At 40.6% G+C, this 14,937-nt stretch overlaps 1 protein-coding gene across 11 annotated transcripts in view; it reads right to left on the reverse strand.

The window, feature by feature from the left end:
* Nucleotides 1-8,993, reverse strand: part of ERO1A (endoplasmic reticulum oxidoreductase 1 alpha) — a gene marked incomplete at both ends in the record, with an annotated part of 41,639 nt that extends 32,646 nt beyond the window's left edge. For 8 of the 11 annotated variants that reach the window (XM_079700487.1, XM_079700490.1, XM_079700495.1 and 5 more), the window contains 2 exons: nt 356-475; nt 8,880-8,993. In XM_079700487.1, the coding sequence (XP_079556613.1) occupies nt 356-475; nt 8,880-8,993 (234 nt within the window). Of the gene's footprint in view, nt 1-355; nt 476-8,870 lie in introns of all 11 variants that reach the window. The other 3 variants (XM_079700493.1, XM_079700486.1, XM_079700494.1) reach the window with 3 other exon arrangements.
* Between the last annotated feature and the right edge of the window lie 5,944 nt (nt 8,994-14,937).

Consider the following 14,937-nt stretch of genomic DNA (forward strand, 5'->3'; position numbering starts at 1 on the left):
CATGCTTCTTCTCAAAAATATTTCTCTTTTTAAATTAATTGGAGTAAATCTGATGTTTTAGAATGTTATGAACAACTCATGACTTTGATAACGATATAATAGTTTCTGTTTTGACTTCAATTTACCCAACTAGGTTCTAACTCTAGTGTTCAAAACTCAATTACTGAAATTAAAAGTATCCAATGGGTCGTTTTAGAACCATATGGTTCATTCTTGTGAACTGCATTTTCCTAATATAGCCTTGCTCAATTTTAAATAATAAGCACAATTTTGAAGCTTAGTGATTCCTAAGAAAATGTAATTACCCATTTAAACGTTAAGTGTTCCTACACCAAAAAAAAATTGTTTTAAATACCTTGTAATATCTAAAGTAGTTGCTTTCCAGGAGTTTTTGAAGTCTTGGGAAAAGCCTGTAGTTATTAAATTTATCAATGGTTTCAACATCACAGGTACAATCATCCAAGTAACCACTAACCTGTTACAAAGAAAATGGAATGTTATATCAAAATGCCATAGACACAACAGGGTTTTTTCCTTACACGGTTATGATAAAAGAGCCCTTCACTCAACCAACCCCTAGCTTCCCTCCTCCCCATAATTTTCTGAGATGGGACATGACCATAATCTAGTGATGCTATTGCTCTTACTATATACCTATAGGAACGCAGTGGATACCTTTTGTAAGGTGGGTGTACTGAGCTCATAATGACACACATACCCCCAAAGAGTTGGTCCCTTGCAGCCACTCTATAACACTGCTCCCCAAGACTGACCGGGGGTGGGCACCTAAGCCAAAACAAGTCATGGTCCCCTCTCCAGGAATCAGGAATTGAGGCTAAGAAGGAGCAATGTCTCCCTCTGTCACTAAACCAGTGAACAAGTAAACTCAGACCATATTCCATCACATGAACTCAGGAGCACGTGAGCCAGCTGGCAGAGAGAGGAAAGATTTTTAAAGACACAGAGAAGCAGAGATAGGAGATGGAGAACATATGCTACCTGGATTCCCTGGGGTTTGCCTGCTCCCACTTCCACCATCTTTCCTGAAGCCCAGTGGCATTCCCATCCTTGGTTTTTCTGAGACTCTATATTCTTATAATTCAGTTGTCTCTGTCTTTCCTTTATTTTAGTTTCCCATAGGATGTGTAGGTCACAGACAAGCTTGGTGAATGTATAAAAAGAAGTGATATTGAATTTATAAGAGAAACAATAATTCATTATAAGGATCTAACAACCCTCAAATATTGGCCATGACAATTTTTATAGATTTGAAATGGTACTTAGAAACTACTTATCCTTAGCAACACTGAGATAGCAAATTAACCACAAAGCCAATCCTGATCTTCAAATGCTTAAAACCAATGTCTTAACTGTATTTACTAAATCAAACTATTAAATCATGTTATAATTAGAGGCAATGGGAAATCATATTATAATCAGGCATTGTTAACAGTTGTGAAGCTAAAATTCTGAGATGTTTATTTGGGACTAGGCAAGCACCTAACAGAATTAATTAAGCAGTGCTTTTAAGCAAGTAAAAAATATATTATGATTTTTTTAAACTAAAATTTTTATTTTTTTAATAGACAGCATGCTGCAGAAAAGAGATCCTTATACTTTGGTCTGAATATTTACATTATAAACCACTTTGGATTATATTTTAGGGAGAGTTATTGACAATAAAAAATAATTTAAAAATCTGTTGGTAAGGAAACAAATTAAGAATACTTCATTGAAATACTGAATTTAGGTGTTTTCCTTTTGGAATATGTAAAATCTTACACTATCTTTTAATTTTAGAACATCACAAAACAGTAATGGAAATTTTTCACCTAAGAGATAAGAATACTTGGGATGATGACGGCAATATTCAAGAGCTAAGTTTTTTGTTTGTTTGTTTGTTTGTCTAGCCAATTTGCCTAGTCTTATTTGTTTTGGACTAAAGAATTCAGTTTCTAGAGATCTGATCTACATATTTTGTCACTGTAATAACTATTTTCATTGCATATGCAAATGTGTCCTTGTTTCCTGTAAAAATTATCTGAGTACACAAGAATCTTAGAGCCCTAATTTTGGGTACCAACAAAACAAAAGTGCTTCTAACCCAGATGATTTGATTTCTCACACCTCTTTCTTTTGAGCCTTCAAAGCAAAACTTCTAAGAGCATAAAATAAGCTACTGTTTCTCCTCTTGGATACAAATTATTATACAAAGAACAACAGGCACAAAGGCTGCAAAGGCCAAAGAGACACATGCCAGATAGAGATATTAAATCACAAAAGAAAAAAACACAAAAATCTTAAGAGGAAGGGTTTGAGGCAATCCATTTCTCTTCCCCCCTGCCCCGAGGAATTCATTTTTAAGGTAAAAATCTATCCTCCCCTCTTTTGGAAAGCTGCCCCTCAGGTACCATTCACCCCCTGCTCAGTTAACTGTCTCTCCTATGTGTTCCCATGACACTCCACATACTCCTACACAAGAATTACCTCACTGTACTCAATGTATCTATTTCACTCCCACCCACTAGAGTTAAGACCCTTGAGAGCAAACTCATGTTTGTTCATTTTTGTATTCCCGGTCCTGAGTACTGTACTTCTAGAAAGCACACAGTAGATGCTCAATAATTATTTGTGGAATGGGTTGGTGAATGAATTAATGAATGCTGTCCATTGTCACTCTCATTCACTGGAGCCCAGCACTGCACTGCCTAATTATAACTATGTACTTCCATGTCACCTATGGTGGTGCTCAGTGCCAGACCATGCCAACTCAAGGGGCAGGAATGCACTCACAGAGCAAGGAAAGCAAGCAGTAAAGGCAAACAACCCTTTGTGTCCAATATTCTACCGATCTATATCCTAATTACAAAGGGAATGATAAGAAGCCCCAAATCAGAAAGAAATGCAAGATGCCTCCAGAGCAGAGGTGGCTTATAACCTAGAGGCCACAGAGGAAGAGAAGGCAGGACAATGGTAGATTTAAAAAACTTCTGCCCCTTACCTTAGAAATTGAGTAGGAGGTATTACCAACTACAATGACAGGCCACAGGGCAGCTAAGGAGGTACAGCAGAGGGTGAAAGGAGTTTCACTGGATGGAAAGAGTCCAGCAAAGGAGAGGCAGGAAGATATTTGGAAATCCAAGCCACGTGACTGTTCAGATAAGCTTGCCAACAGGCAGCAGAAGCTGATCCCTGGAAGGAAGTCTGGCAGGTATGATACCAGGCCCAGTTCTAGAAATTAGAGAACCAGGCATGTTACCAGAATAGAGTCTCAGGAAGAGTCTAAGGCAGAACTCCAGTTGATGGACCCAGGGCAGAACCTTGGAAACAAAGCAAAGTCCTACTACCTAAACTAAGACCAAAAGACAGGTGCTGATTTATAAGAAGAATGGCTTGGTGCTGTACTTCAAAATATGCTATGGCTGCATAAGTAACCACTACACTATCTCCCAAAGTGAAATAGAACTCTGGCCCTACCATAGGAATCCAAATCTTTTAAAAATGCACCCCCCCTCCCCGTCTCTGCAACACACACACAAAGTGCTTGATGAATGCTAAAATTTGAAGCTCGCTGCTCTAGGCTGCAGGTGATAATCAGCTTTGGTTGTGTGGAGGGCCAAACTAATAGGAAGCAATGGAAAGGCTCTTGTTGAGGGCGGTAGATATAAGGACCAAGGTAGGCCTAACACACAATATCACCTAGTTTAAAGCCCTGGTCTCTTAAGAGCTGGAAAGCCTTTGAAGGCCTTCTCTTGCTATCTTCAGAGCAACCCAGCAATCCCCTCCCTCACACACCCTCAAGGGGAGGTAGTGTATAACAGTGGATAGCAGGCAGGCTCTGGAGTCAGGCCTTCTAGGGTTGAATCCCATCTCTGCTACTTATTAGTTGTTGACATTGCCCCTGCTTTTTAACTTCTCTAGGCCTCAATTTCCTATCTGAGTACAAAAATAGAAGTAACAGTAGTTCCCATCTCGAAGAGTTGATATCAAGATAAAACGACCCAGAGTAAATGCCCAGTAAATGTTGATCATTACTATTACCCTACCACGCTTAAATGCTTCCAGTGACAGGGATCTTGCTATTCCCCAAAGCCAAGGCCAGGTTTGCAGTTAAAATTCTCCAAAAACTTTACATCTGAAGCTCCAGTGCAACACACAACTAGATAACCAAATGTTAGCTCCATTATTTCACCATTGACTCTGATTGGTTTGGACCAAATACTAAAATACAAAAAAGGCAAAGGAAAAGAAAATACACTGGCCTGCTTGTTCTCTAGTTTTTGGATAGAGGTATCCTTTACTTTGCAATGAAAGACAAAACAAAAAACACTTTCTAAATAGTCTTCCTGCGTCCCAACAACTACCAGTCCTACCATAGATTTTTTTTCCCAAAGCACTGTAAGAATATATTCCTCATACTTGTATGAAATACCTTTCAAAGGTGCTCAAAATGTGCTTTATTTGGCAAAGAACTGCAGTTGTGCTAAATTTTATTGAGTTTTATGACCATTAAAAAAAAAAAAACATGAAAAACATTCATTCACTGACAGAGCAGACTGGGACAACTGTTAAAGAAAGAATAGAAACACCAAAAGATTCTATCCTGGCTAGTAGGCACCATTCTAAGAACATGGAATGCTATGAGCTATTTCTTCTTTAAAGTCTTGGTCTTGCTAGAACTTTAAATTGTTGCTAAATGACCCAAAGTATGGCAACCAACGTTAAATACACTTTGGTCCACATGCTTTGTTCAGAAAAGCCTGGAATGTTGGAAGCATTCACAGTCAATGGACACCTCTCCAGTATAACCTGTTTCAAAGATCCCTCTGACTAAGTATTAATCCTGGACTTATTTCCACCCACCATTTAGCATATTCTCAAGTGTCTCTTCCATGGCCCAGCCACTCTGACTAATAAAAACTCTTTTTTTTTTAAATTGACCTAAACAAGACACCCAGACAAGTAAGTCTGCTAAAATACATGAATGCAGAGTGTATCTACAATGCACTCCAAAGGAAAAATAATCCACCTTTGAAGTAGCTATTATGGATTATCTGAACTACTCCCCTTTCATTAACCTGATGGAGATTTACTGCATTCAAGCAAGTGGCTCTGAGGGTTACCAGCATTAGCTATATTAAGAGAGATAAAACATTCTGAGTATAGAAGTTTACAAACTCATTTCTAATTAATTTAAAAAAGATGAAAAAGATGTCCATACTGCCTCCGTATCTGGGCTTCAATATCTCTTCTGAGGTGATTTCTTTAAAATGCATCCTGGGATTACATGAATTGGGACTAAAGTTCTGTTACATTCGTTCTATCTAATGGTGCATAACGAGGAAATAATTGTCACAAAGGAATAAACTCTGAAAAATCTTCATTTACTTCAAGCCCATACCTACTACAATACTATTTTGATTTAAAGAAAGAGTGGGCTTCCCTGGTGGCGCAGTGGTTGAGAGTCCGCCTGCCGATGCAGGGGACACGAGTTCGTGCCCCGGTCCGGTAAGATCCCACATGCCGCAGAGCGGCTAGGCCCGTGAGCCATGGCTGCTGAGCCTGCGCATCCGGAGCCTGTGCTCCACATGGGGAGAGGCCACAGCAGTGACAGGCCCGCGTACAGCAAAAAATAAAGAAAGGGTGAGTCCTGATTTATGGGGTTTTTACACAAAACTGTACATGTGTTAGACTTCACAAACTTGTATACCAACAGGGGGAAAAAAGCCAATTTTCTGCGTAAAAAAATGTTTTTTAACATTTTTTAACAGAATGATACAGGGATTGGGGGGGAGGGAATGTATATAAGGAAGATTTATAAGTTTCAGACAATTGATCACTTATTTTGAGCAACTAAGCTGAAGCACTGTTCTCAAAAGAACTTACAACACACAGTGAAAATGGTTTTAATAGGATGTGATGTCAACTAACAGGCATATGCAATAACTCAGGGGTACCCAACCCCAGGGCCGAGGACCTCTACCGGTCCGTGGCCTGTTAGGAACCGGGCCGCACAGCAGGAGGTGAGAGGAGGGCGAGCCAGTGAAGCTTCATCTGCTGCTCCCCATCGCTCGCATTACCGCCTGACCATCCTCCCACCCACCCACCCCCGGCCCCAGTCTGTGGAAAAACTGTCTTCCACGAAACCAGTCCCTGGGTCCAAAAAGGTTGGGGACCGCTGCAGTAACTGACTAAGTTTAAATATTCATTGGAAGCTGTCAACCCATCTCTAATTAAGAATATACTTCAGCTCCTGTAGTGCTCACATCTTGTATTATAATTTCCCTAACACTTGCTGAGCACCAATTATTTACCAGTCTCCGTACTCTGGAGTGTCAAGAATTGGGACTAAATTGTAATTTTTTAATTTATTTTTTGATCTCTCAAAACTTGTTCATAGTAGGCCTCAATAAATGCTTATTGAATTTAGTCTGATTATTTGTAGAGCTTTGTACATTTTACTTCAATGACTTTCTAACGTCGAATAACTAACTACATGCTGCTCTGGCTCAAATCAGAACCCCTACGAACAAGTCAGGCACCCATGCAACAGTGTGGTGAGGGGTGATGGTGTGGTAACTCAAGGCAGAAGTGGTAAGAGGCACAGGCAACAGGTAGGAAGAAAGGGATATGACTATAAACAAAAAAAGAGTCAACAGGACTTTGTGGCCAGTTGGAAACTGCAAATAGAACCAGACAAGATTTGAACTTGTATTTCCAAATCTCAGGTGAAAATTTAGTTTTAAATTTAGTTTCTAGCAATATTTACTAAATTTTAAAATTTTTAAAAAATACCTAGGATCCCCACCTCTTCCCAAGCCCCAAAGAACATGATGTGCTGAACTGTAAGCTCTTCAGAGCAGGGATTATGCCATAGTTATTTCTGCATTCCAAACTCTCAGATCAATGTACATAGTGTTTATAAATGTTTTTTGAATGAATAATTTGTTCCTCCCCTTATCTTTTCTTTCTCCATTTTTTTCTTTTATCTGTCTCTCCCTCTGTTTCGGTGTGCGTGTCGATATGTTTGTCTCCATTTTTCTCTTCATGTCTATTCGTCACAGTCCCCTCCCCTCCTTTCCTCCCCTTTCCCCCATCCCTTCCATTACTGAACATAATAGAACTAAGGTACACTTGTTTCATTTATTGAATTGGAAATGATGGTCTCTGTTTTTAAGTTTATTTAACTAAACCATTTAAAATTTCCCTTAAATTTGTCTTTTACTCATTTTATTACTTTTTAATTTGGCTCTGGAAAGAAAAACAGTCACTCTTGTTCTAAAAGAAAAAGAAAGAGGTCTAACAGATTTTTGTGTATTTTAACCTTGAAAATATTGTGAAAGAGTTAAAAAGCCTAACACTAATCAGAAGAAAAAGTAAATGAACATAAAAAACTAAAAGCTCCCCAATTTTAATCAGATATCTAAAATGGTTATGGGGGAGCGGAGTGAACGTTTAGAAGTTCAACATGTACTTTTATTCCATTATCCAAATCTCTAGAATGTAGTTGAAAATGTTACAATGGAATCTTTCTGCACTAAATACCTTATTTTAAAGTCCACTTATTTCTAATTTACTTATTTTTAAATGTTTAAACTTTGTGATACGTTATATTTGTAAGCAGAAGAAAAATTACCCTTTTTCCTTTTAAGTACTTGATTGTGTACTGTTTATAATCACTGAAGGTAAAGGAGCTTTTCAATCTCTTAGTTATAAAGCAGCAATTTTCTTTCAACTTCTCTTACACCTTCCCAGCTATCACTCACCCCAACTTCCAAATCACTCAGCAAAAAATAAAATCCAAGAATTTAAAGCAGTGAAAGAGATGACACCTCTTCTCATAATATTTAAATTCTTCTTTCCTCTGTGAAATAGTATTACCCCCCCACACACATAAAATGTTATTTCTGATAAGTTAATAGTAACATCTACTTAAAAGGAACAATTTGGATACCCATATCTCAATTTTGTATAAAATGTAATTTTTATCAACAGAAGCCAACCAAAAGGTGACTTTAAGAATAATGATATTAAAATATCAGATATTGTGGGCACCAAAAACCTGTAACTTTCTTTGAATTTTTTTCTCAAGGAATCCACATCTCTTACTAACAGAAGGAAATAACCATAATAAGCTTGTAATTAAACTTGTGCACTGAGGACGGCTCTCCCAATTCAGACCAGCAATATGGATGTCACGGTAAAAGAGTCTCACTACATTCAGGAAAAACAAAGGACACATAGGGCGAGTAGTCACAGGGCAACCGCGGCCCCCAAGACACCAGGCAGTTAGGCTTAGACACAGAAAAGCCACACGAAGCCATTCTCCTGCCTGACAGGGAGATCTGAGGGCAGCCCCCCTGCAAAAGCCTGTCCTGGCCAGAAAGGCTGGAGAAGACATCCAGTACAGGCACAGCCCGCACTGTTCCAAGTCAAATTAGAAGTTAGGAAGACCCAGGTTCTGCGAAAATAAAAATACTGAGTGTGACTGTGTGACTGTGTGTGTGTGTGTGTATGTGTGTGAGCGCGCGCACCTTCCCCGGGCAGGGAAGACCAAAAAAGATGCACAAACCAACTAGGTAGAAACAGCGGTGCACCCACACCTCTCGTCCCACGCCTGACAGGAAGCGCGGGAGGGCGATCCGACGTCGGTTCAGGCTGTTTGGGGAGGGGGGAGGGAGGGAGCCGGTCCACACCAACCCAGGCGAGCTGCAGAGGATTCACCCCTGCCAGGGAGCAGAAGCACAGGGGGCTCCTTCCGGAAGGGTGGAGATGTAGAGACGCACCCCCAGCGCCCCACCTGCCCGGACGCGACGGACAGAGCGTACGGCGGAGGCAGGGGTCCCGGGAACCGCAGCGCCGCCACGCACACCCCTCACCTGGCAGAAGCACCTCTGCGCCGCCGTCTCTGGGGGCTGCTGCCCGCCGTGGCCCGAGCCTAGCAGCCCCACGGCGCCCAGGAAGCCGATCAGGAAGCCCCAGCGGTGGTCCATAGCCGCTCCGGCCGGTCGTCGCGCCGCGCCTCGGAATCCCCAGCGATCGGGAGCAGGCCGTGAGTCCGCAGATGAAGCCCGCGCGGGCCTGCCCCCGGCCGTGCCCCACCTCCCGGCCGCCTCCCAGGCCCGCCCTCGGCTCTCCCGCCTCTCAGAAGCCGCCACCTCCCGGTGCAGCCTGCGGACGTGCCGGGGACCCCGCGCTGGTAGTCCGGGGCCTGAGGCCCGCTTCCTTCCCCACGCGTGAGGCTGACGCACCAACCCGCTTCCCGGCTCGGCCCCTCCCGGCGCGCGCGCCCGCCCCCGGCCCCGGCCCCGGCCCCTTTAACGCCCGGGGCCCGGAGACTGGAGTGGGCTGTCTACCCCCGACCCCGCGTGGGAGTCGGAGTCCTTCCGGCTCCGAGAGCCGAGCCGGAGCGAAAGCTGAAGGGGTCTGTGTCTTCCGGCAGGGCCCCGCCCCAGCCTGCTCACTCCCAGCCAATCCTTCCGTATCTCAGTGCGAGGAAATCAAACTGTGAATTACGTGTCCACAGTGGCCCTGGCTGAGTCCTAAGGCTGAGAAGGATATTCGTGATCATCTAGACCAGGGCTGCATATCTAATCTAGATTTTCTAGTAGTCACATCAAAAGAGCAAAAAGAAACAGGTGAAGTTAGTTTTAATTATAGATTTTATTGAAACCATTATGTGCAAAATATTTCAAAATATACTCAATAGTAGATGATTCATAAAATATTTTACATTTTTTATTTTTAGCTTTGAAATCTGATGTGTATTTTTTACAAACTAGCCACATTTCATAGTCAGATGTGGCCAGTGGCTAATGTGTGGACAGAGGGGGAGATTACTGTTTATTTTATAGGAGGAAACAGGCCCAGAGAGGTGAGGCAATGTGAGCTATAGGAATGGGAGCTGAGCAGTGAGAGAGCTAGGTCCTCTGATCCCAGCTGTGGGACGGGTCCATCAGCTTTTTTTTTTTTTTTTTTTTTAAGGATAAATTTTCAAGGTGAAACTGGAAAACGTTCCAACATCTTACACATTACATTAAAAGTTAAAATATTTCTATTTTTTTTTGGTAAATCTTTTCCTGTTTGTTTCTGCTTTTGTTTTTTCTTAAAAAGCCATCACTTACTGACATAACTCTAGGATATGGTAGGCCTCAAACAGATATTATACTCCTATTTTCTAGCTGAGAAGAATAGGCATAGAATTTATACACATTATTAAAAATCACTTGGTATGGTAGGGGTGAGACTCAAACCCTATGCTCTGTCCATCACTGCCAAGTGAATTGACATGTAATTAAAAAGTCACCAATCATCTGACATCCTAGTGGACCGGGGAAGCTCTGATCTTAATATCTACAAAATGCAATGTGTGCATATTAATACAATCTCTCGCTTTACCCCGAAAGTTACTCTTTCACTATACTGTGTACGGGTTCTACTTATCCTTCTAGGGCCAGACCCAGCTCACTCAATCCCTCATCATGAGTCTTCCTGGTTTCCTCTTCACCCAGTTCCACTGGGTGGAACTTACACTCTGCCAGATTGAGCTTGACATTAGAGATATAAAGATGTATAAAAGCCAGTCCCTGCACATGGATGGACACCCCATGGAATTTAGTATGTAATCTTTTATGACAGTTCTACTTTATGTTTCTACCACTGAACTGTAATCTCTTTTAACTCCTTAAGCAGGGATTATGTCTCAAACATGCCTGTGACTCCCAGAAATCTTTGCACACGTTTGTAAAATGAATGAATATATTTCATATGGCCACAGTATTAATATCTGAAGATTAAGCTATCAAAAATGAGAGACACGGTATGAAAAGGGGGAAACTAAATGAATAAAGCCTAAAATTGCAGAAAGAAGCAATCTGAACATCATCAGCTCTGGATTTCACTCTGATGCAATAGCCCGTAATTTGGGAGAATTTAAAAACATCAGTATTCCCAGGATGAAGGCTCTAGTCCATAAGATTCAAATTCTTGCCCAGAACAAATTTCTAGCAAACTTAAAATCAGAAATAATCACCATATAAGACAATTTTTAAAAAAATTTATTGTCTTTTTTCCCCAGCCTTATTAAGTATAACTGACAAATAAAATTGTCAGATATTTAAAGTGTATATCTAACTGATTTGACATACATATACATTGTGAAAGGATTCTCCCCATCAAGTTAACCCATCTATCATCTTACATATTTACCCTTTTCCCCTCCCTTGGTGAGAACATTTAAGTTCAACTCTCTCAGAAAATATCAATGATACAATACAGTGTTATCAGCTATGGTCACCATGTTACACACTAGATTCTCAGAACTTATTCATCTTATAGCTGAAAGTCTGTACCCTTTTATTTTATCTGTACCTCCCTGTTTTCCCAACCCCCTTGCCACTGGCAACCATTTGTCTACTCTCTGTTTCTATGAGTTTGATTTTTTATTATTATTATTCCACATATAAGTGATACCATGCAGTATTTGTCTTGTCTGACTTATTTCACTTAGCATGGTGCCCTCAAGCCCCATCCATGTTGTAGCAAATTTCTCACGCTGAATAATAGTCTATTGTATATGTATACGACATATTCATTATCCACTTATCTGCTGACACACACTTAGGTTGTTTCCATGCTTTGGCAATTGTGAATAATGCTGGATGGACATGGAAGTACAGATAACCGGGTATATACCCAGAAGTGAGATTGCTGGATCTTACTTTATTGTCTTGAAAATTATATTTTTTCCTATCAGATTTGTAAGTGATTTTAGAATGTGTAAAATACAGTTTTATACATATCGTATAAATATTACTGACATTTCCCTGAGAACCCTTTTGAGTCTGTCCTTTGTGTGATTTCACTTCTTCAACTCTGCCTCCTCTCGCACCATCTTGCCTATGTTAAGGCCATAAAATAACCGATTAGTTATCAAACAACTAAGGAGCATCCACAGGGTACATAGTTCAATCTTGGATTTCTGAAACTACAGCCTCCCATATATTATAACTTTGCTAAACAATAGTAAATTTTTTAGAGATGAACAAGGCCACCGTCTTGTTATTCTAATACTAGTGATCATAACAATAACATGACTTAGATTTAATGTACTCAGCATTTCTTGATGGAATTCTGTTTACTCTGCAAAGAACAGCTATTATTATTTTTTCAATGACCAAAGCAGGAAATGGCTTGAGTCCAATTTCTCAAAATGGAATTTCTGTGGGAAACTTCTCAGTACATGAACATTTGCTGATGTTGAACTGACTAAAAGGAAATGATTAAGGAAAAAAAGAAATCAAAGAAAAGGATTATTATGACACACAAGAGGAAGAAAGGCTAAGTAAAAACCTAAAGGTCTGGTTCTGATGTTTGATTAGATCTATGTAATATTTACTGAATGTAAGAGTGTACATGCTGTATTGCTAGACTTTTCTATTGAGCTGCTTGAGATCATCTGAGTTGTGGAGACCTGCCACCTAAGCTCTGTCATCACCTTCTTTACCTCAGGTTCCTGAAAGAATGAACTATAAAATAGTAACTGACTTCACTTCCTAACTTTGGGTTCATACCTTAGCCCAATGTGCAGTCTGGTTGCCAACTCCACTCTCTTACTCTTCTTTACCTGACCTTCTTATTACCAAATCTAATTGCCATTTTTCATTGAAATCATAACATCCCTGCTGCATTTTGACAAAGCAGATTCCTTCTTTCTTTGATTCAATTTCCTATGCACTGAACATTCCAGATCCTCCTTATAGTTCTCTGATATTATTTAACTGTCTCCTTCATGGGCTTTCCCTGAGCCTTCCTCTAAGATGTGAGTGTTCCCTAGTATTCTATCCTTTCTTCAGTGCTTTTCCTCATCTATACTCTCCCCTGGAGAAACTTGCCCAATTTCATGATTTTAAATATTTCCTTTATGCTAATGATTCCCAAATCTATTTTTCCAGTTCAGATCTCTCCCTTGAGCTTCAAAATCCAACTGCCTATTGAACACAGCCATCTGGTTTTCTCAGAAATGTTTGATCACATTACCATACGTATCTAGAGAGCTAGAAATCAGGAAACCATCCTCAGTTTCCCCCTCTCTTTCACCTTCCATAACCTATTCTGTCCTGCCAGTTCTGTCATCAATTTATTTCCTCCTCTCCATCTTTATGACCAAGGACTAGTTTCAGCCCTGATTGTTGCTCACCTGATTTATTACCATATTTCCTTAACTGATTACCCAACTTCTAGGCTTGTACCCCTCAAAAAACAGTCTTCCCTGGGCTTCCCTGGTGGCGCAGTGGTTGAGAGTCCGCCTGCCGATGCAGGGGACACGGGTTCGTGCCCCGGTCCGGGAGGATCCCACATGCCGCGGAGCGGCTGGGCCCGTGAGCCATGGCCGCTGAGCCTGCGCGTCCGGAGCCTGTGCTCCGCAGCGGGAGAGGCCACAACAGTGAGAGGCCCGCGTACCGCAAAAAAAAAAAAAAAAAAAAAAAAAAAACAGTCTTCCCTGCTAGCCTGGTTTCTCAAAAATGTAAATCACACTTCTGTCTAAAATCTGTGATGCTCCTGATCTGATGCTTCTGAATAATTAAATTCAAGATTCTCAGCATGACATTCAAGGTCCCTATCTATTTCTCCAACTTCACTTCCAACACCTCTCTGCCTTATAGTTAGTGAACTGCTAACGATTCCTCCAGAGACCGTGTTTCCAGCTGCCACCGTTAGAAGTACTGATGAAATCTTCTAGATAGTGAAATAAAAAGACAAAAAGGCAGAAATAGATGAGAAGAGATAGAAAAAAATAGGGTATTAATTCAAGGAGAACAGTCTAATAAGAGTACCACTTAGAGAGAACATGCAAACATAGGAAATAATCTTAGAAGTAATTCAAGAAAATAGCCAAAATGGAGGGATGGCTATCTAGATTCACTGGGCATACTAAATGCCCAGTCAGTGGATGGAAAATGCCCCTAACAGAGATAAAAATTTCAAAAAGAAGAAAAGAAATCTTGGTTCCTGACAAAGAATTGAGAATCAGAAGGGCACTACAGAAGCACTGGAAGCTACAGGACAATGGAGCAAGGCCTTCAAAATTCTGAGAATTCTATAGCCGGCCAAACTATTAATCAAGTATGAGAGTAGAATTAAGATATTGTCAGATGCAAAGAATAATGTACATCTTTAAATCCTTTCTAGGGAAAGTCACTGAAAGGATATGATCCAACCAAACAAAGGAGTAAAACAAAAAAGAGGAGACCTGGGTATCAGGAAAGAGAAGACAGTACACAAGAGAGGAGCTAGGAAAGTTCTAGAAGGGAGTTATGCAGCATCCCTAGAAGAAGATGGAGGCCTCCAGTAGGGGTGTCTCTAGTTAAAATTGGGACTGGAGGGATACCTGATGTGACTTTCTGAAAAACACTATTCAGAGGAATTTTACAATTGTATTGTAAATTTGGGAAGAAAAAGTGATTTAAAGAAATAGCTAAGCATATTTTTTAAATGAGGCAGCTTTTAATTATAGGACATTCAAAACAGTTTTACAATAAAGCAAATGTAACTATAGTATATTGCTTGACTTGCATAGCCCCACAATAAGACAAATGCTGGACAGTGATTTAACCAAAACTTGTATATATTGTATATCGGGGGGGGTGGAGGTAGGGAAAGTGGGAATCTGGAATAATATAAAGGTGCTGAATCTTTATCTTTCTTATTAGGAATTCAAAAGATAAAGCCTAAAATTGACCTAACAAGAAATAGCAGCATAAGCATATTAGTTAGAAATGTGGAGGTAAATACAAAAAAAAAAACAAGTTAGAGAATTGGAGGGGCTTCCCTTGTGGCAGAGTGGTTCAGAATCTGCCTGCCAATGCAGGGGACACGGGTTCGAACCCTGGCCAGGGAAGATCCCACATGCTGTGGAGCAACTAAGCCCGTGCGTCA

The sequence above is a fragment of the Hyperoodon ampullatus genome, assembly GCF_949752795.1.
Source record: "Hyperoodon ampullatus genome assembly, chromosome: 3".
NCBI lineage: Eukaryota > Metazoa > Chordata > Mammalia > Artiodactyla > Ziphiidae > Hyperoodon > Hyperoodon ampullatus.